This window comes from Sapajus apella, unplaced genomic scaffold (assembly GCF_009761245.1).
Source record: "Sapajus apella isolate SASKATOON/1434 unplaced genomic scaffold, GSC_monkey_1.0 scaffold51, whole genome shotgun sequence".
Classification (NCBI taxonomy): domain Eukaryota; kingdom Metazoa; phylum Chordata; class Mammalia; order Primates; family Cebidae; genus Sapajus; species Sapajus apella.
The window spans coordinates 6,003,912-6,025,365 of NW_022436991.1; the positions used below are offsets into that span (position 1 = coordinate 6,003,912).

Below are 21,454 nucleotides of genomic sequence, written 5' to 3' on the forward strand. Positions count from 1 at the left end.
TTCTCCAAAGATATGCCAATGACCAATAAAATACATGAAAGGATGCTCAACATCACTAGTCATTAGGAAAATGCGAATCAAAACCACAAGGAGATACCACTTCACATCCACCATAACAGCTACTGTCAAAAAAAAAAAAAAAAAGAAAGAAAAAAGAAGTATTTGCAAGATTAGGAAAAATTGGAACCCTCATGAATGGCTAGGAGGATTGTAAATCGGTGCAGCAACTGTGGAAAAGTTTGTCAGTTCCTCAGTTAGTTAGACGTAGAATTGCCATATCATCCAGCGAATTCACTGGATCATCCACAAAACATATACAAAATTCACATAAAATTATACAAATCTGGGACTTAAACAGATGCTTGTACACTAATGTTTACAGCAGCATCATTCAGAGCTAAAATGTAGAAGCAACTTAGCTGTCCAAAAACGGATGAAAAAAATGTGGTATAACCATACAATGTTACTCAGCCATGAAAAAAATGAAATTCTATCACATGCTACAACACAATGAACCTTGAGGCCATTATTCTAAGTATAAAAAGCCAGACACAAAAGGATGGATACAGTATGATTCTACTTCTATGAGGTAGCTAAAATAGGCAAATTCATAGAGATGGCAAGTAGAATAGAGGTGACTAGGAACTTAGGTAAGGGAGAAATGAAGAGATAATCTTTAATGAGTACAGAGCTTCTTCTATTTAAAATAATGAATAAGTTCTGGAAATGGACCATGGTGATGACTGTATAATATAGTGAATGTATTTAATGTCACTGAATTGTACACCTAAAAATGATTAAAATAGTAAATTTTATGTTATTTATACTTTGATACATTAAAAAAAAAAAAGAGAGAGGCAGCTTCACCATCTCAGGACGAGTGTAGGGAAACATACTTGCGTAAGGTGTTGTTGTTCTGGACTCTCTTCACCTCATCTTCGAGCTGCTGAATTCGTCTCAGGACGTACATGTGTTGCTGCAGCAAAACTCCTAGCCAGAGCTCATCCCAGAGCACAGTGACCCTGCGCAGTTCAGCCACGAGCATCTGAACCTGCATACACAGCACACCCAAACAGCTCATCTATAAGTCTACGCAAAGCATAGTTCTTCAAACACTGGACTTCAAAAGTTAAGTGTGTGCAATTTGTGTTCATTATACAATTAGAAAACACTGACTAATGATTGTCAAAAGCCATTTTGATTATTCTATAAAAAATTCTTCTACAACATGCGAGTTTCTTTATACCTGTAACACCATGGTTGGGTTTGCAGAGGACAGCTTATCTACAATTTTGCTGTAGCAATCCTGCATCATGGCTTGGTCTTCATTTAATCCACTTTTAGGTTCATCCTTAATGCTATCCTGAGATGCAGGAGGACTTCCTCCCTCACATTCGGAAACCAGCAATTCTTCTCCTTGAATATTGCCAAGTAAAGTTGGAATTGCAGAGGAAAATTTATTTCCTATAATGAAATAGGACGACAAGGAATGCTTTCAATATTTCTTTCATGTGCATATGCTGAGTTAGGGAAAACACTGACATAGATCTATTTGACTCAAGAGCACTCATTGAACTGATGTGCCTTCCATACATTACACTGATTAAAGACTGTGGATATTCAGTCTTTTTATAAGTTCAGCTTTCATATTTATTAACATTATAAGCTAATGGAAGATATATGGGAGAAAGATAATAAGCGTCTAACAATATTCTTCAAGCTGGAGTTCAAAACTTGGCATAATTTTTTTTTTTTTTTTGAACGCTGTATATCCCTGTTGGAGTACAGTGGCACAATCTTGGCTCACTGCAACCTGTCTCCCGGGTTCAAGCAATCCTTGTGCTTCCGTCTCCTGAACAGCTGGGACTTCAGGTGTGCATTGCCTCACTCGGCTAATTCTTTGTATTTCTTAGTAGAAATGAGGTTTCACCATGTTGGCCACACTAGTCTCAAACTCCTGACTTCAAGTGATCCACCCACCTTAGCATCCCAAAGTGCTGGGATTATAGGTGTGAGCCACCTCACCTGGCCAAAACTTGGTATAATACTCTTCTAAGAGTTACAGCTCAGTGAACCTGGTAGAGTTACTCCATTTCTCCACATCTTGGTGGATAATTGTCAAGACTACAGATAATGTGCAAAGCACATGTCCTGGTGCCAGATCCACAGTAATTACTCCCTCAACAAATGCTAATCGTTACTATTAAAAAACCGACAAACTCTAACAACTCTGGAACATAAAGCTTAAAAAATTTGACCTAACAAACATTATTGGCACAGTAATTTATACTTAAAGTAGCAATATTTGAATATTCCGTACCTGAAGCCTGGGATTCACTACTAAGCGATATGGTACCCACTATTGCAGGATACAATATGAGATGTGGGGAATCTTGAGCCACGCGACAGAGAAGGTTACAAATGCTTTGGCGCACGTACACTTCAGGGTGGTTTAAGCGTGAGAAAAGTTGTGGAATAATTCCTTCAGGATAAGGAGAGAAAGACAAAGTTATTTAAATCTAAGAAGAAACTATCAGCATTGTAGATTGAACAGATAAAACCTGATGTGTGTGTCAGCATTAGTACAAATTTTAAGAGTTCAAATTTCTCCCTGTGATAATAAAGAACCATACACAATAATTCTTGATTTGCAAATCTGGTTAAGGTTGGTTTAGGTACAGCACTATAATCAAAGTCCAGGGCAACTCAAAAATGTTGTGGAGAAAAGTATCTTTTGTGAATGCCTACAAACAAGGCAGACACAGACAATTTTTTTATATAGAGGATATATAAAACCTTTCACCACCCTCTCCAAAATTCATTTTCTATATAAAAAGCTCCTGTGTCTTTCAGCTTCCCATTTCTTGTAAAGATGGGAAGAAAAGTCCTAGTGATGTAACAAGCAGTGCACGGTGTCCTAGGAACTAATCTGGCTGTTCCTTCACAGGTTTAAATAATAAACATAAGAAAAACACTTTTTAAAATCTTATATATCCTACTGAGAAACAATTTTTCCTGAAACATTTTATGCAGGTCTCACCTCTCCAAGGCGCAGTGGGTGTCGTTTCCAAGCCGTGCTCCAGATACTGCCGAAGCTCGCCAGCGTGCTTCACGAGCAACCGCAGCAGGCGCAATGTGGCCATCACAATCACGTCATCAGTGCTCTGTTCTGCTCTGTGACTTAAATGCAGCCTAGGGTCATCCTCATCTAAAGGAATCTAAGAGTGAAAGGTGAGGGGAATAAATAAGAAAATATTCAGAACACTACTTTTGTTTAATAAGGTTCCAAATGAATTTTCTTAGAACACTGTGCTACATACTTGACCAGCGTTGAGTTTAAGGAAAGTAAAGTATGCACTGCAAGAGAGTTTGTAGAGGCTGAATATTCTATCTACAACTTTCCTCCACACTTTAATAACTCCTTCAGTTGCACTTTCATCAAGTTCTGAAAGCCATGGGCAGCTTGATATTAACTGACGCCAGATAACATCAACCATGTCATCTTCTTCATTATCTTCACTCTCAGTTATCTGAAGCGTTATATCTTCATCCTGAAGAGGAATTGTGCACAAAATGCTATTTTAAATACAAACTGAAAAGGGAAAAAGTATGTAATTCGACTATCATAAAAACATTCTTCTCATATATGATAAAATTATCGCACATTTAGTGTTATACACACTAAGTTAATGTCAGTAAGCTTCTCTTTATGATGTATTTACTAATATGAAGACAACGAAGAATATAAGCTTTTAGCAAAGATTAGACTTTTCAGGGGTTTTTTTGTTCCTTAAATGCTTCCAAATTACAATACAGTATTCTGCCTGCAGAATTTTTTTTTTTTCCTTGAGACAAAATATCAGGGCTGGAGTGCAATGGCACGATCTCGGCTCCCTGCAACTCAGCCTCCTGGGTTCAAGCAATTCTTATGCCTCAGCCTCCTGGGTAGCTGGGATTATAGGTGCCCGCTATCATTCCCGGCTGACTTTTTGTTGGCCAGGCTGGTCTCAAATTCCTAACCTAAGTGATCCGCCCGCCTTAGCACCCCAAAGTGCTGGGATTACAAGTGTGAGCCACCATGCCCAGCCTATGCTTGCAAAAAATTAAGCACAATCTGCTAAAAGTTTGAGGCTGAATGTAGACAGAACAGTAAACCACATTCTCTTTACAGTACTGTGCATGTATCAGACACTAGCTTAGTCAGAGACTTAGATATGCTGCTGTTTACAGAAAGAACTGATCGATATAGTTTAGCCTGGCAAATACAATCCATGCCTGTGAGGACTGCAACCAAATGATATATTGCTTCGGCATTCTAGAATTGACATAACTCCAAGGAGAGACAGTATTAACCCTGCAGACCTAGTCCATTGTTATCAACTATGGCTACACATTAGAATCACCTAGTAAGTTTAAATACATACAACACACACACACAAACACACACACCCTTCATTCAGAACATCTGGGAGTAAGTTTCATGCACTGGCATATTTTAAAAGCTCACAAACCAGCCAGGCACAGTAGCTCACACTTATAATCCCAGTACTTTGGGAGGCTGAGGCAGGAGGATCACCTGAGGTCAGCAGTTCGAGACAGCCTGGCCAACACTGTGAAACCTTGTCTCTACTACAAACAGAAAAAAAAATTAGCCAGGTGTGGTGGTGCATGCCTGTAATCCCAGCTACTTGGGAGGCTGAGGCAGGAGAATCGCTTGAACTTGTGGCAATGAGCCGAGATTGCGCCATTGCACTCCAGCCTAGCAACAAGAGCAAAACTCTGTCTCTCAAAAACAAAAGAAAACAAAACAAAACAAAGAAAGCTTCACAACCGAGGGTGGGTTAAGAACTTAAAATTTCTGATAAGAGCAATTAAAAAAGAAATTTAATTTACATAAAATGAAATTCTCTTATTAATTTTTTTTTTCTTTTGAGAGTCTCACTCTAACACCCAGGCTGGAATGCAGTGGTGTGATCTCAGCTCACTGTAACCTTCAAGTGGTTCTCCTGCCTCAGCCTCCCTTGTAGCTGGGATTATAGGCATGCACCACCATGGCCTGTCGATTTTTATACTTTTAGTAGAGATGGGGTTTTGCCTTGTTGACCAGGCTGATCTTGAACTTCCGACCCCAAGTGATCCACCCACCTCGGCCTGCCAAAGTGCTGGAATTACAGTGCCCAGCCAACTTCACCTATTTTTAACAGGAATCTAATGAAATGCCTTGATTTCTCAAAAGAAGTAAATTCTTCTTAGACAAATATAACTCATCTTAAAACGTAAAGTTTTAATTTACAACAATAACTGCTAAGCCCCATTCAATATTTAATCAAATATATATGTTTAATTTTTTAATATGGAGTAGCAATCTTGCCCCAAGCACCATGTTTTCCTTGCCTGAATCCCCGCCGGCCGACATACAGCCTGTCCAAGAATACCATATATTCTCTCTTTCTCCTCCTCAGTTATAGTGTCTGGAAGCAGATTTTGAACTTCAGATTTTTCTCTAGGCAGCAGGCGAACACCTTCCCCCTGACTATAAAGATAAACAAGTCACCAATATTTTAGCTACCAAAACTTTACCATATCAGGAGACATTTAATTATTTATTTTTCCAATGCAAAAATAAACTACACATTTAAACATACCTGGCATTGTCAACCACCTTTCTGCCCCACCTATAAGCCCAGCTGGCCAATGCTGCCCAAGATTTGGCTACTTCAGGTGCCTGTACTGAAGACAGGTGATACAACTGTCCCAAAATGAAGTCAGGTTCTCCAACTCCAATATGCACTGCCATAATGGACAAAAAATAATAAAAGAACTCAACGATGTTACATTCACAAATTCCTAATGACATTCCCATTAGCATTTTAGGTTTTCATCTGCAAGCAATAAAAAGTTCCATAATATTACTGTACATAACTTGAATAAACAAAGTACAAATATGAATTATGCTCTCTTAAAGACTGGTATGTTGAAATGAATTCATTATAAGTTTCCCAAGTAAGCTTAGATTATCTCCTGTGGAAGACATCAATGGCTTTCATGACACTGAATATTGTCAACAGTCATTGTGAGCTGTACTATAGAAAGTCTTGCATTATGAATCTGACTGGCTATTTCCTCATGATCAGATTGACTTTAATTATTCGGCAAAAATAACAGGTGATAAGTGCACCATTTCATTCATATAGACTCATGAGACAAACATCTTCATTCCCTTGTCAGAGGTGAAGAAACTGTCAAATATAGTGCACTTGCAATGATCACAAGACATATCCTTTATGAATATCAAGACCCTATCTATCGAAATTATTAACACCAATCTAAGTAATTAAACTCTTAGGCTTCAGAACAACAAAATTAAGATATATTCTCATGTTTCAGCAAATAAAATCGTGTCCCAAATTCTCTTTCAAATTTTAAAAACAGGAGAATGGTGCCTTCCACAACAGGCACTCAAACATTGAAAGAATCAACTACCCTATCTGTAAGATATCTTTCTGTTACTAGCTTATGTCAGAATGGGAAACATGAATCTTTCTATAGGTTCTGTGTTCCACCAATCAACAGGAACACAGGTAACTATTTTAAATCTTTGTTGCTCCTTCTATGGTGAGGTGAAATTTTAGATGTGAGGGGTAGGATCTTATTGCCAGCAAAAAACATCTAAGTCCATAAAAGCAAATTGCCCTGGAAGCAGAGTTCAGTGACTTCCAAAACGGCATTCGATCCTTAATATGTCTTAGTTATTTCCTGACAATGAAATAAACTCAAATTCCACAGATACACTTTTTCTGGAAAATTATAGCCAGCATAACATTATAAACTTTAAAATAGAAAAAATATAACTTCTAAAATATTTTAAAGCTAATAAAGAAACTCTACCTGTAGATTCGCTCTCAATCCGAGGATACTCTTCTTCCATTGCATTAACAGATGGCAGTTCTATTAAAGTGAGTAGGTTTTTAGACAAAGTAGAGAGACCTGTGAAGTTCTGTTGATGCTGAGCTCTGTAAACCTGTTTCAGCTGTCCTGAAATTTCTTTCCATTCTGCCTGGATCCATTTAGCCAGTGTCAGAATTGACTTAGCAACTGCATATTCAGCTTTTGCAGACTTACAGAAAGATATGGCACAAGAACTCAACATTTCCATTGCATGTGTTGACTGACCTACAGAAAACCATAAAGTCAGAACTTTGAATCTTTAAAAGCAAATGATGGAGGGAGGCTCTTGGGTTAGGAAACAAAAATGCAAATGACTGGGCCGGGTGCGGTGGCTCATGCCTGTAATCCCAGCACTTTGGGAGGCTGAGGTGGGTGAATCATCTGAGGTCAGGAGTTCAAGACCAGCCTAGCCATCATGGTGAAACCCCATCTTTAATTTAAAAAAAAAAAAAAAAAAAAAAAAGCAAATGACTAACATTATTTTAGTGCAAAATAATCAACTTTAAAAAAAAATAAAATAGATACAGGACCTCACCATGTTGCTCCAGGATGGTTTCAAACTCCTGGGCTTGCAATCCTACTGTCTTAGCCACCCAAAGTGCTGAGATTAAGGGCATGAGCCACCATGCCCAGCCAAAATGCTACACTTTTTTTTTTTTTTTTTTTTTTTTTTTTTTTTTGGAGACAGGGTTTCACTCTGTTCACCCGGGCTGGAGTACACAGTAGCACAATCAGGGTTCACTGCAACTTCAACTTCCAGGCTCAAGCAATTCTCCTACCTCTGCCTCTCAAGTAGCTGGACTACAGGCATGTGCCACCAAACCCCGCTAAGTTCTTCGAATTTAAGTATAGCTGAGGTTTAGCTCTGTTGCCCAGGCTGGTGTCAAACCCCTAGGCTCAAGCAATCCTCCCACCTTGGCCTCTTAAAAGTGCTGGGATTATAGGCATGAGCATCTGGCCCAAAATAGTAAAGTTAAAAAAACAGGTAAATTCAGTGATCAGTGACCTCTGGAAACATTTCTTACTTTAATACATTGCAACAAAATTCTTTTAAAAGCACTGAGTTATAAAGATAAGTCAGTATCAAGTAATTTATTATTCAGGATGCAAATATTCTGCAACGGCTGGAAAAGATCATCTTTCCTATTACTACTTTATACATACATACACAGTAACATTAATATACACATTTTTATTTTACTTGTGTATTAACCATAATTCATTTTACTAACCTGCTGTATATAGCAATTTGGTTTTTTCAATGTCAAGTTCAGGCCCCCATTTTTCATCCACCTGACCTTGAGTTGATAGTTTTTTAAAATGTTGGACTAAATCCTGTGCAGTGGTAGTCTTTCCCAGCTGAACTTCACTGCACTGTGCCAGCAGTCTTGTTGCAAGGGACACATTCCCTCGTTTTCTAGCAAATTTTGCTGCTGTTAGACCTAATTCCATGAGATGGCTTCTAATTGGGACTGTTTGTTCTGAAGAGAAGAAAATGTTTTATTAGTCCCTGATTTGTCTACCCAGATTGCATGGAAACATGGCCAAAAAATTATTCCCCAACTATCTCTCTTCCATACCACTTCCTGAAACAAAGATAACTCATCCTCAAATCCCTAGCTGCTAGCATAGTGCTTGAGATACAATGAACAAGGTTTGCTAAATTAAATGTATACAATGAAGTAGAGCAAAGTAAAATCATTCACTTTAAGAAATTTTTTAGTTTCTGAATCTTTGGCAAAAAGCCTGGGCCAAAGGGTAGGGAAAATAGGGAAGGCTAAACCATCCCCCCCAACTTCTTCTCTAAGTACCCTCTGCCCTTCAATTATTCTCTTGGTTTTCTTCCTACCTTGCTGAAGAATCCTTCTCAGTCTCTTTCTCTTCCATCACTCATCCATTAAACACCGGTGCTCCTTGGACTCAGTCCTAGGCTCTCTACTCTTCCCACTGCATACTCTCCCTGGACATCATCATCTTTTCCTGTGACTTCAATTACCACAGAAATGCTGACAACCATTGAATCTTTACCCAGACCTGCCAAGTGGTCACCTACACTCTATTTATTTCAAGAGTGCTTCCAATAATGTCAGTCATGTCAAATGGAGTTCATTTTCCACCACCCTCCAAACCTCTTACTATCTTCTTCCCTTTTCCCCTTCTCAAGGAAGGGCACAGGATCAGCCTGGCTGCCTATGCAAGTACTTGGCAACCATCATAGACTTTATCTTCAACCCTCTTAACCCATTTGCTTTCTTCTTTCCCTACTGCCACCCTAGTTACCCTTTTTAGCAGAGGCTTCAGCCTAACTTAGTACCTTTATCCCCATTCTTATACTCTTCTAATCCACTCTCCAACTTGCAAGTGAAATGATATCACACAAAGGGTAAATCTAAACCTTTAACTTCCCTGCTTAAAAGTCTCTGATGACTTCTCACTGCCATTCTGACAAATCCTCAACTCCTGAATTTGGCCGTCACTGATGCTTTCGAGCAGTCCATTCCAATCTCAGTTTCATCCAGCTCCATTTCTTCCTACTCTCTCTTAGGTGAACTGAGTCATCTAAGAATCATCATTTTCTCTGGCCTGCACACGTTTTTTCTAACCAAATCAGCCTGCCTTCTTTCTCATCTCTAACTTCCTTAAGTTTCAGCTTAAATGTTACTTCCCCAAGTCTTCTTCTGATTCTTAAGATTAAATCAGATGCCCTCATTATTTGCTATTCCTTGTTGTGATTTTTTTTTCGTTTGTTTTTAGAGACAGGGTGTCATTCTGTCACCCAGGCTGGAGTGCAGTGGCATGATCAGAGCTCACTGCAGCCTTCATTTCCCAGGTTCAAGCAATACTCCCACCTCAGGCTCCTAAGCATTTGGGACTACAGACACATGCCACCACACTCAGGTGATTTTTACAATTACTCTAGTAGAGACAGGGTCTCACTATGTTGGGTCACCATGTTTGAGGTCAGTTTTCCCTGCCAGAATCTACAATCTCCTTGATCGCCATTATATTCCAATGTGGAGCATAGTACCTGGTAAAAAGCATATTTGACCAGTACTTGCTGAATAAAGACATGAAAAAACAAAGAGGAATGGAGTTCTGTCTCTGAATATAACTGCTGGTTACTGACCTTTCTTCTCGATTTAAAAACTTATGTGATATAAAAAGAACTAGCTAAGTATGGTGGCTCACGTCTGTAATCCCTATTACTAGAGAGGCTGAGGCATGAGAATCTCTTGAACCCGGAAGGTAGAGGCTGCAGTGAGCCAAGATCGTGCCACTGCATTCCAGCGTGGGCAACAGACTGAGACTCTGTCCCAAAACAAACAAACAAAAGAGACTGGAAAAAAGATGAGGGTACTTGTGAAGCCATATTATACAACACACTCTGTCCCAGGACTTCTATATACCTTGCCTCATCTCGTAATCCCATATAAATCCCTACAAGTATCTCACAAGAGGGGTAATCCCCATAAAACTGAAAAAGAAAGCAGTCCGGAAATTCAATGATTGGCCCTAAGATTCCTCAACTGGCAAACATCGGGCCAATGATCCAACTCTGGGTATGTTTGGCAGTGAGAAACCAATTGAGTCACAGCTGCAAGTAACTACCCTGCAGTAGAAGTCCCTATCTTAGCTGCTAGCTTATGTGACATTTAACACTCAAATTTACTCAGCAACACCAGCTATCACATTTTCAACTAAAGCTCCACAGCATTCTGACAACTTTTCGTTTTACAGCAATAAACGGTTAGCATCTTTTTGACATATACATATTTATACAAATAGTAATTCTCTAGCTATTCATTTGGAGTATATAAAACTCAACATTCATAGTATATTTTATGTGACAAAGAACTTATGTTCAGAACACAAAAACAAGTCGTATGTCTTCATTAAAAATAGGTCAAGAATTTGAACAAACATTTGAAAACTAAAATATATAATACTCGCTATGCAAATGAAAATATACTCATCATTATTAATCATCAGGAAAATGTAAATAAAACTATGAGATACCACTACATACTCACTCCAGTGATCAAATTTCTTTGAAAGCTAAGCCATGTAACCCAACAATTTTACTCGCAGGCATTCACTCAAGAGAAAGATAAATAAACGTCCACTCAAAGACTTGCACTTGATGTTGAGAGCAACTTTATACTTAACAGCCCAATTAAAGAAAAAAAAAAAACCCCAAAATCTATCAAAGGATGAAGGGAGAAATAAACTGTTGTATATGCATACAATAGAACACTACTCAGTAATAAAAAGAACTGTATTCCTGATACATGCAACACAGGTGAACCTTAAAAATATCATGCTAAGCAAGAGAAGCCAAGCACAAGAGAATACGTTGTTAGGATTTCATGTACATCAAACTTTAGTAAAAATAAGTCTAATCTATAGTGACAGAAGGGTTAAATGAGGAACCTTTGGGATAAGATGGTGTTCTGTATCTTGATTGTATCAGTGGTCATACAAGTAAAGACATGTTAGAACACAGCAAATCATACACTTAGAATGTGTGATATATACCTCGATAAAGCAAAATTTTTAAAAAATCTTTCATTGTCTCTTAAGAAAAAAAAAAAAACCACTCACCTTTAATTTTCTCCAACAACTGATTCTGGTACATAGTATACCTTAATGCCTGCATCCATGGCCTCACATCATGCTGTTTACATGAACGTAAAGCTTCACTGAAGAGCGGAATAAGACAGTCCTGACAGGAAAAAACCAAGATTACTTAACGTAAAACAGGCTCTTGATTTATTTGCAGATACACAGCAAGTCTTAAGTCTAAGACTGCAACATAGTTTGGCTACTTCAAATTGATTACAGTTTTATCTATTACACTATACCCTTACATCACTTATCTTCTACTCGCAAGTGGCAAGCACACAGTAAGAGAAAACCTTTTGCTTTGTAGAGAAATTTTCTTCAGAATAGTAAGTCTAATTTATCAATATACTTAATAAAGCACACTACAAAAAAAAAAAATCACAGCACATTTACTATAAAGCAGACTGCTAAAGTGCAGAAAAACATTACAACTAAAGCTTTATAATGAAGTTCTCAAAGATCATCTTTCCTTTGGAGGCTCCAACTCTGAATTTTACCCTATTTGGAACGAGGAGGAAAGATCTTTGTTTGCAGCAAATCTAAAATTTACATAATCTGCCTAAAGGAACTGTCTTTCACACACCACCTTCCACCCCCAAAATAAGAGAAAAATTAAGCAATTTGCCATTCTTGAGATTATCTCAGGTCCTTCCATCTGCCCCATGTACTTCTCAAATGAAAGTCTGTCTGAAAACAACATGTTAGATTCCTGGATTTACTAGCTTGTCCAACTAAAAATCCTATTTTGAAAAACTCAAAAAATAAGGTCTTTGTTCTACAATAGTGGCCATTAACAGTCATAAGAATATGCTTGTAAAAATATACAGACCTCTGTTGAAAGTTTGTTAGAAACTGTGTTCTCCAAAGCAGATGAGCAATACAGCTGCAAGGTACTTAGAACTGGCAAAGACTGTGAAACTGTTAAAGTAGAAAGTCTCAGAGGTCCAATAGCGATGCGGGATGTTTGCTTCAAGTACTTTACCACATTTCTGAAACAAAATGTTTGCTGTCAATTAATTAATGAAAATTGTCAACTCACAACCATTGAAGGAATAAAGCAATTGATAAGATGCTATCAAACTGGTGCATCCACAGTTAGGGGGAAGAGGAGCAGCCTACTCTATAATAAAATGCTATCGGCAAGTCAAGACATATGCTTTCGAGAATTTTTTACATTTTATTTCATTTAAACCTCAGTATATGTTGGCAGGGAGCATTCATATGTCATATGACTTCTACAACTAAAATGAAGCTATTAGCACTAGTATTTAGTAATCTAGTCACTCTCTTTCCAGCCCTCCTCACCCCATGTATGTTTATCATATGATATATACAATGTACATTTACCTCATCAAGATTAAACTTACTCTGTTATAGACTGCCACTTCTGATCTTGTTCTATAGGGTTTAAAGCAGTTGCCAAACAAACAGAACTTCTCAACAATTGAACTTCAATGGATTTCTGAAGTTCCCTTGGATCTGGACTTAACATATTAGGAAGCAGTTTTTTCATATCTACAGAAGTTAAGTAAGATGTCATTAAGTTAACATGCTTTTATTATACAATTTTGATTTATATCTGGCAGTAGTAAAAAAATAATCACCGATGATTATCTCCTTTAATATTTAAGTTAAGACAGCTAAACACTATAAGCATTACTGAGAGCTACATAAAAATCATTACTTCATACAAAATTACTGTATCTCAGACCCCTAAAAAGCAGTTGCCTTCAAAGGCTCAAAAATCAGTAAGTCAATCTACTATTTAAGGGAGCAAATCTAGACCTACATTAGCAAATCTTGCTCAACCCAGAATATTCATTCAACTTTTAAATAACATTCTATAAAGTGTTCCATTTGTGATAAATAACTTAATAAGCCACATCAAGATCAAAATCAAGAAAAATATTTAGCTGAAGCACTACTTTGTCCTTTGTCAAATAAAATGGCTAGTTAAATCTCAAAGTATTAATGTAGCCATTTTTTTATTTGATTAATTTTAACTGCTTTTCATTTGCCAAATCAAACATAAATAGGGCAGCCCTAAATGTATTGCTCCACATGGGATTCTGCCCCCAAAAATGTAAAATAACTTCCAGATTTTCCAGGAAAATATACTAAGCCAAACATTTTAAGCAACTTGTCCATTAAAATAATTTTAAAATTATTTTCTCAAATACCTATTTTTTCTTTTGATCCTCCAGCAAGTAGATTGATATTTTCTCCTGGTAACAATTCTAACTGCTCGGTACATTCAACAAATTCTCCAGACTCAAAACTGCTTAATGACCTGTAATTAAAATATCGGTTAGCTTGTATTCCTAATGCAGCCTGTGGAACCATTTAAAAAATAGTAATAATGAAAATTCTAGAAAGAAAGTATACAGCATTTTTCTGACAAAATTCCTTCCACAAGGATACCACCATTTTAGTTTTGGTTTTTTTGTTGAAGGTGTGACTACCATCCTAATTAGCACTCAAACTGGAGTAGCGAACCAGAAAGTCACAGCTACAGACATTCAGTGTCTCCTTCCTGTTTTCATGTGTTGCAGCCTGTTCTCTTCAGAGCCTAACACAGTAACAGTAGGCCTCTGCAGGGCAACTTTGACTCCCAGTTCTCTCCAAGCTGCCAGTGAGCTCCCTGCACGGTCTCACTCCTCACCTACAGCAAGAGCCCTTGCAGCTCTCCTAGCATCACAATCTTGTATCTCAGTCCTGGCTTCTTTCACCACTGGCATCTCTCCCTCTCTGCCTTTCTACTTCTTTTTTCAAAAAATTCTTCTCTTTCATCTTCTTAAAGATAAAAAATAATGACACCTCTGAAATTCTTTCCTGCAGTCCTGCAACAACGATGCCAGGAAGACAGGCCCCATCTTCCCAGCTCTAGGCTGCCCCTTTCAGATCCCTCACCTGCCCCCATTTCCATGTCATGGGCTCACCAGCCAGGAAGAAAACACTGTTTCTCACTCTCTCTTTTCCATCTTTGCCGGTCGTTCTCACTGTGTCACTTCTTTACAACTCAGCCTGAAGCCCGTGCTGGAAAGGCACATCATCTGAATTATCCTGTGCCTGGTTCTACCTAGATCAGTGCAACCACTGGCTTTTCACTGGCTTCTCAGGGGTAGCCTTGGGTACTGGGCACTGATGAACTGCTGCCAACATATTCATCATTTCTGCCATTAAAAGCCCCTGAGTCTTCTCCAGTGGCAGGTTCTCCAAGTCCCCGCTATACTCTACCATGTCCTATGCTTTCAGCTAACATCTGAGTCCTCAGGGGAAAAAAAAAAAAAAAAAGCACTGGCTTTAATTTCCTCCACCCTTACCTCCAATCCACCATACACTGCCCGCCCAAAATCTGTCTATAGCATCTGTGACTGCTTTCCTTGAGGCACAGAAAAGGTAAGGTCCAGTTAATCTCCTGTTTCTTCAACCTATGCTTTCTAGTGGCTCCTTCTCCTTGGCCAAAGAACATAATCTCTCCAATATCTAAAATAAACATCTATTTCCCTCCAGCAACAGCTTCCTATCCTTGACTTCAAGAAAAACTCGCTAGCTGGGTGTGGTGGCTCACGCCTATAATCCCAGCACTTTGGGAGGCTGAGGTGGGCGGATCACCTGAGGTCAGGAGACCAGCCTGACCAATATGGTGAAACCCCATCTTAAAAAAAAAAAAAAAAGAAAAAACTCGCTGACCAAATAACTTACCACAAGCTTTTCATTTTCAAATTTCTCTACCACTCATTATTCAATCTAACTTCTTCTGTCTCTCTATAAAACTCTTTTTCCTTATAATCCCTAGAGCATCTGACAAGGCTGACTAATCCCATCTGGATGTCCTACATCTGGGACACTTCCCTCCTCAATGTCCCTGTGTTTTTTTTTTTTTTTCCAATGGCTTTCCCTCCTATTCTTTCACAAAAATGCTAAACTAGGATTCTGACCCAAGGCTTCCTTCCTGTTCACTCACTATTCTCCAGAGGCTTATCTCTGGTTTGGTGGCTTACAAGGCTCTAGAGTATAGAGACTGAAAAGGAAAGAGGGCCTTTTCTGTGTGCTAATCATCTGGAAGTCTCTCAAGCTTAGACTTTATCCTTAGTTCCAAATCAGATTCTTAACAGCTTACCCAACAATCTCATCTGCACATTTCACTAGAAATCTTAAACATACCTTGTTGTTCTCTGCATGCTCCTACTCCAATTAATAGCATTGTTTCTTCTCCCTTTATTTACCATTGCCCCCACAAATCAGTGGTCTCCATGCGTCCACATTCGCCCCCACCTGTTTCTTCACCATACCTCCAATTCCAGTCTCTTCGCCATAGCAGAATGAACCACCAAGTCAGATCACAACACATCTCTGCTCAAATCCCACCTAAATTTTCGATCTTACTAGACTAACAGCCAAAGTTCTTTTCTCAGTTCCTAGCTACTTCTCTGCCTTTATATCCTACTGTTCAAGGTGCTCCTAACCACACAGACCTCCCAGCTATTTCCAGAATACTCCAAGCCCATCATTCTCACATCAGGTATGGGCCCAAAGGGCATCCTGATGGACATGACTTGACCTTGTGCCTCCCAAGAAAGTCAACTTCACCTAACTGCTTCCTTATGGCATAAAAAACGTAAGTGAGATCCAACTAATCCTTTTATCAATGTTCTTTGTCTAATCTTTGCTTTAAAAGGTTGGAATTTGTGTCTGTTTTATGTGCTGCCTGGAATTAGTACTCGCTTAATGAAGCAATTACACATTAACCCATTTAGCAGAAGGCAAGGGTATCAGACAAAGTCTAACGACCTTTATCTTCCCAGCCAAGTGTCTGCAATAGAATGCTCAATTTTGAATTACAGAATTAACAAAAGCACAGAGGAATGAGAATAAAGTTTAATTTACAGATGTTCACAAACTCCTCATTAGAATAAATGTTTTTTATATATTCAGACCTAATTTAGAAACAAAGCCACCAAATGTGATTCCTTTTAAAGCAGTACAAATTTTTCTTTATATTCATTCTGGCATAACCTTCACATTGTAGTAAGGTTTTAGAATGACAGGTTCTGAGAATTAATACCAAATGGCCACCTCAGCAGTCTGTTTCCCATTATGCAAACACCTGCCTCATCTCTGATGTCAGTTTCCTGTTGTTATTTTCATAATGGCAGTCAATTAGAAATATAACCATGTTGTATTACTACATATGACCAACTTTATATTTTTTGCCATAAAGACATCATAGCTACTGGAAATTTTGTTTTATAATTGGAAAAACAAAGCCTTACTTTATATAGTTGAAGTCAGCTTTCAGGTTGAGGGAAGTGCTACTGGTACTCTTTTTCAAGTCATGGATAGCATTCTGCCATTCCTGCACAGCAGCCCAATCAGCAATTGAGATGTAGCACTCACATGCTTTATTTCCTAAATAATTTATAACCTCAGGGGAAGATTCGGTCGGTTTGGACAGCACAGTTTTCCTGGATTCACCTGAAAATATTTTATAAAATAAAAAGAGATTCAGATCAATTAGAAATATTTCAAAGAGCATAGAAACCTAAAACCATAAAATAAGATCATCAGTGCAAAATATCTTACTATAACTTTTGCTTTATTTAAAAATACTGAATGCTTACCGTTCAGAGAATGTTTCGGGCTGGCACTGTTACGCCCAGCATTGGCTAAGGTGAGCACAGATTTGTCAAAGCTGGAGATGCAGCAATCAACACCTGTCATGGCACACAGGTGTTCCTGGTACTCCACAGAGGCCTTTTCAAACCTGAAAAGCAAATTGAAGCAGTCTTATTAACTTATTTACTTATTTTTTGAGACAAAGTCTCGTTGTCACCCAGGCTGGAGGGCAGTGGCATGATGACCGCTCACTACAACCTTGCCCTCCCAGGTTCAAGCAATCCTCCAACCTCACTCAGCCTCCTAAGTAGCTGGGACTACAGGCACCCACCACCACACCTGGCTAAAACAAGGTTTAGCTATGTTGGCCAGGATGGTCTCAAACTCCTGGGCTCAAGCAATCCACCCGCCTTGGTCTCCCCAAGTACTGGGATTTCAGGTGTGAGCCACCCAGCCCGGCCTCAAAGTAGTCTTTTTTTGAAACACACATATCTCATTTCTCCCCACAACCTCCACAAAAATGGTGCAAGAATAAACTGAGTTAAAACAGTAAGTTGACTATGGCGAAGGGAGGTTTGATGTCTTCCTCACAACTATGAGACTAAATTTAAAGGTGGTTAAATGTTTTTTTTAAAAAGTAGACAGTATAAAAGAACTAGTGGAAAATACTGATAAGTAACTGATGTCAATGTGTGGAAAGGCTTTGCAGAAGGATAAATGCAAGAAAAGATGCACAAGTAAGAGATCTATATGCATAATGCTTAAACACAACATTAACATTAAAAACAAATTATAAATCAAGAAATTAGATAGCATCAACAATCTTAGTATAAAATAAAATGTCATAGATTAACACAGGAAAAATTGCAAGGCCATGAAGACATGATCCACGTTTAAAAAAAAATCACAAATGGTCAATATATGGGGCAAGTTCTACTATTAGTCATTAATAAATATAGAAATGTAATTTATAAAAACTACTTTCACTGATGGTGGTAACAGCATTCTTGTTTCTCAGTAACTGTCAGTATCCACTAAGGTGAAAGGAAGGGGGTATTAAGGGTATTAACTGCAGGCATCTTTTCTGCAGAGTAACTTAGCAATAGAATATATCTAAGACTTATGGTTAGGCAGCCTTTCTTATAGTAAATCAGTTTGTAAGAATGGATTCCAAGAAAATAATCTGAAATATAAGCAAAGATTTTAAGTGCTATGGTGCATTAACTTAGTAAAAAAATATCAGAAAGAACTTTAATGTCCAACAGTAAGAAATACGAAATTATGTTACACTCAACAAATACAAATCTTCATTAAAAATAACATTGTAGAATACTTAACATGGCAAATTTTTAAAAAAATATTGAGTGGGAAAACCAGATCATAAAACCATGCACCTATGTATGCTGCTGTTTTGATGAAGAGTGGAGAAAACTACATGAAAGAAAAAAGCTGGGCGTGGTAGCTCACGAGGTCAGGAGTACCAGACTAGCCTGGCCAAGATGGGGAAACCCCATCTCCACAAAAAATACAAAAATTAGCCAGGTGTCGCGGCAGGCACCTGTAATCCCAGGAGAATCGCTTGAACCTGGGGGGTGGAGGTTGTAGTGAGCAGAGATCAAGCCATTGCGACAGAGCGAGACTCTTGTCTCAAAAAGAAAAAAGAACTACAAATGCCTTTGGATATGGAATTGTGGAACTACAAAAGCACACATACCAGAAGTCACCACAAAGATATGAAAGTATGAGCAGTTCTTTTTATTTTCCTAAATTTGCAAGATTTCATTAAACTAACATAAATAGACACAGAATATTATGGTACAAGCTCCTTCACCTGGAACAAGTAGATGAGTCTGAATGTAGGGTTCACAGACTAATGAGCAAATACTCTGACAATAAAGCGTAATTTGTATCAGACCCTGCGGGGGAAGGGGCTCAAGTAGGGATCAAGTTCAAAAGCAATTATAAAACAAGTGACAGGTCTTTTTTTACAGTGTAATTTCCCACTAATTCTTAAGAAAGGCACCCAAGAATTGTTGCTAAAGAACAAATTAAAGATGCCTCCTGGTGAAGTGATTTATAGCAAGCTTCAATAGGTGAATTTGAACAAAGCTGTTGCAACATTTGAAATCAAACAAAGCTGTTGTAACATTTAACTACAATGTCAGTGAGTAAAACAAAGAATTTAAACATTAGGTAATACTACACCCTTTTCCTTTCTTCCAACCTACCTCCCTTCAGCCTGTTGAGCTACTGAGTTAATCCACAGAAGATTTTTTCCAACAATAGATGATGACCAGACAGCAATTCCCTGTATAGCTTCAGGACAATGAAGTTCACACAGTGCTTCTACCACCATCATAATGGTTACTTCCAATTCATTCCCCTGAAAATGGCATTCAGAAAAATTAGTCACAGACCCCAATGCCATTAAAACATAAATTCCTACTAAATTTACAACTGTTCAGTCTATGCCTACTGAAAGCCAAATGTATTTAACAGTTATTTTTCACAACTTTAACATTAACTCAGAATTCTTTAAAATGTTACATATGAATAGCCACAAAGGATGACTAACAGAACCTTAGCAACATGTGGATGTTGTACCCCCACCCCAAAGTTACCCAAACATTTAACCTGTGGCCTCTGTAGAAATAACACATGGAGTAAAAAGAAAGCAAAAATTAAATATAAACAAACATGAATTAAAGAATGTTTAAGTTCATGTATTTGAATATTGCTTAACATTACCTGAATTGCTAAACATTTGTTGATTTTGGATTCCAGCTATTTACTATGAGCCCACTTTTGAGCCAGAAATTAATCAAGCATTTGCCATACATTATAAAAACAATTCCTCCTGGCCAATGCGGTGGCTCATGCCACTAATCCCAGCATTTTGGGAGGCAGAAGTGGGCGATCACTTGAGGTCAGCAGTTCAAGACCAGCCTGGCCAACATGGTGAAACCCTGTGTCTGCTAAAAATACAAAAATTAGCCGGGTATGGTGGTGGGTGCCTGTAATCCCAGGAACTGAGGCAAGAGAATCGCTTGAACCTGGGAGGCAGACGTTGCAGTGAGCTGAGATCACATAACTGGACTCCAGCCTGGGCGATAAGAGTAAAATTGTCTCCCAAAAAAAAAAAAAAAAGATTTCTCCCAATAAACAAATTTTTAGAATTACCTTTAAAGCTGTAACCTTTAAACATAATATAGTTTTAACATGTTCTAACATGAACACTGTTTTAACATTCTATCATTGTTTTGACATGAATAAAATAGGTAACTTTGACAGCTGCTGCTTTTACAAAATACAGGATCAAAAGCTTTGAAAATAAATCTAAGTTTTATTTTATCCATAGATTAAATCACATCAAAAGAATTAAACCATGTTTTTCTAATTAACCGACTTAAAATGAATTCCAAACACACCGCTTTACCTGAGATAGGCTGGTTGCTTTCATCTCTGTAAGCAAGTCAAAGCCGTGTCTTACTGTCACAGCAGGCTGGCCTGCCAATAAGCCTACTCTCATGATGGAGAGTCGAATCCGCGTTAGCCAGTCCTGACAAGTTTGGCGATTGGTATAGAAAAATGTTCTAATGACCTTTACAATAAGAGAAAGAAAAGCTCAGGATTGGTTCAATTTACACATATGGTCATCTCACCTATATATAAACCAAATACACAAGTCTATTGTGATTTCAGCTCTGCACGTACTGCCAGTTGTCACCGTTAAACTGCTACAAAACAACACTATCTTACGGACACCAACCTTGGGAGGTGATGTTAATGCATTAGCACATCCCTCGTATGCATTATACATTAATTTCTCCAGATTTTCCAGATACTGCAGAAGAAGAATAAGTCTAAGTTGGTTGTTACCATGCCCTTCATCATTGTCTGCAGTTGTCCACTGACTAACATCTTGATCAGGGTTTAATGTGTGAGCTGCGAGACTTCGAATGATACCTGAAAGCAAAGACAAAATTAAGAATTTTTTAAAATCTTTAAAGTTTCTAGAATAAATGTGAATTTTTATGACAAATCCACATTTATCAAGTATCCTCTGTCTATCCATCATTTAAAAATAAAAAATCCCAACATGAAAAATCTTTTATCCTTGGGGAAATAAATATATATATTTTCTCCACACAACTCCCGTAAGTTTTACGGGAAAAAAAAAAAAACACATATCCAGTGCAATTATTCAATGAAAGCTTATTCTAACAAACATACCTGAAAATTACTGACTTTTTTTAAAAAAATA

At 38.0% G+C, this 21,454-nt stretch overlaps 1 protein-coding gene across 6 annotated transcripts in view; it reads right to left on the reverse strand.

Moving 5' to 3' along the window:
* SMG1 (SMG1 nonsense mediated mRNA decay associated PI3K related kinase) overlaps positions 1 to 21,454 on the reverse strand; it is a 116,163-nt gene that overhangs the window by 33,811 nt on the left and 60,898 nt on the right. For all 6 annotated transcript variants that reach the window (XM_032242809.1, XM_032242806.1, XM_032242805.1 and 3 more), the window contains 18 exons: positions 20,960 to 21,156; positions 20,627 to 20,791; positions 19,419 to 19,573; positions 17,196 to 17,338; positions 16,848 to 17,049; positions 13,752 to 13,861; positions 12,939 to 13,086; positions 12,401 to 12,560; positions 11,551 to 11,671; positions 8,181 to 8,429; positions 6,889 to 7,173; positions 5,646 to 5,790; positions 5,395 to 5,533; positions 3,321 to 3,551; positions 3,041 to 3,218; positions 2,321 to 2,482; positions 1,247 to 1,464; positions 897 to 1,051 (listed from right to left, as the gene is read on the reverse strand). In XM_032242809.1, the coding sequence (XP_032098700.1) occupies positions 897 to 1,051; positions 1,247 to 1,464; positions 2,321 to 2,482; positions 3,041 to 3,218; positions 3,321 to 3,551; positions 5,395 to 5,533; positions 5,646 to 5,790; positions 6,889 to 7,173; positions 8,181 to 8,429; positions 11,551 to 11,671; positions 12,401 to 12,560; positions 12,939 to 13,086; positions 13,752 to 13,861; positions 16,848 to 17,049; positions 17,196 to 17,338; positions 19,419 to 19,573; positions 20,627 to 20,791; positions 20,960 to 21,156 (3,163 nt within the window). The remainder of the gene's footprint in view (positions 1 to 896; positions 1,052 to 1,246; positions 1,465 to 2,320; positions 2,483 to 3,040; positions 3,219 to 3,320; positions 3,552 to 5,394; positions 5,534 to 5,645; positions 5,791 to 6,888; positions 7,174 to 8,180; positions 8,430 to 11,550; positions 11,672 to 12,400; positions 12,561 to 12,938; positions 13,087 to 13,751; positions 13,862 to 16,847; positions 17,050 to 17,195; positions 17,339 to 19,418; positions 19,574 to 20,626; positions 20,792 to 20,959; positions 21,157 to 21,454) is intronic.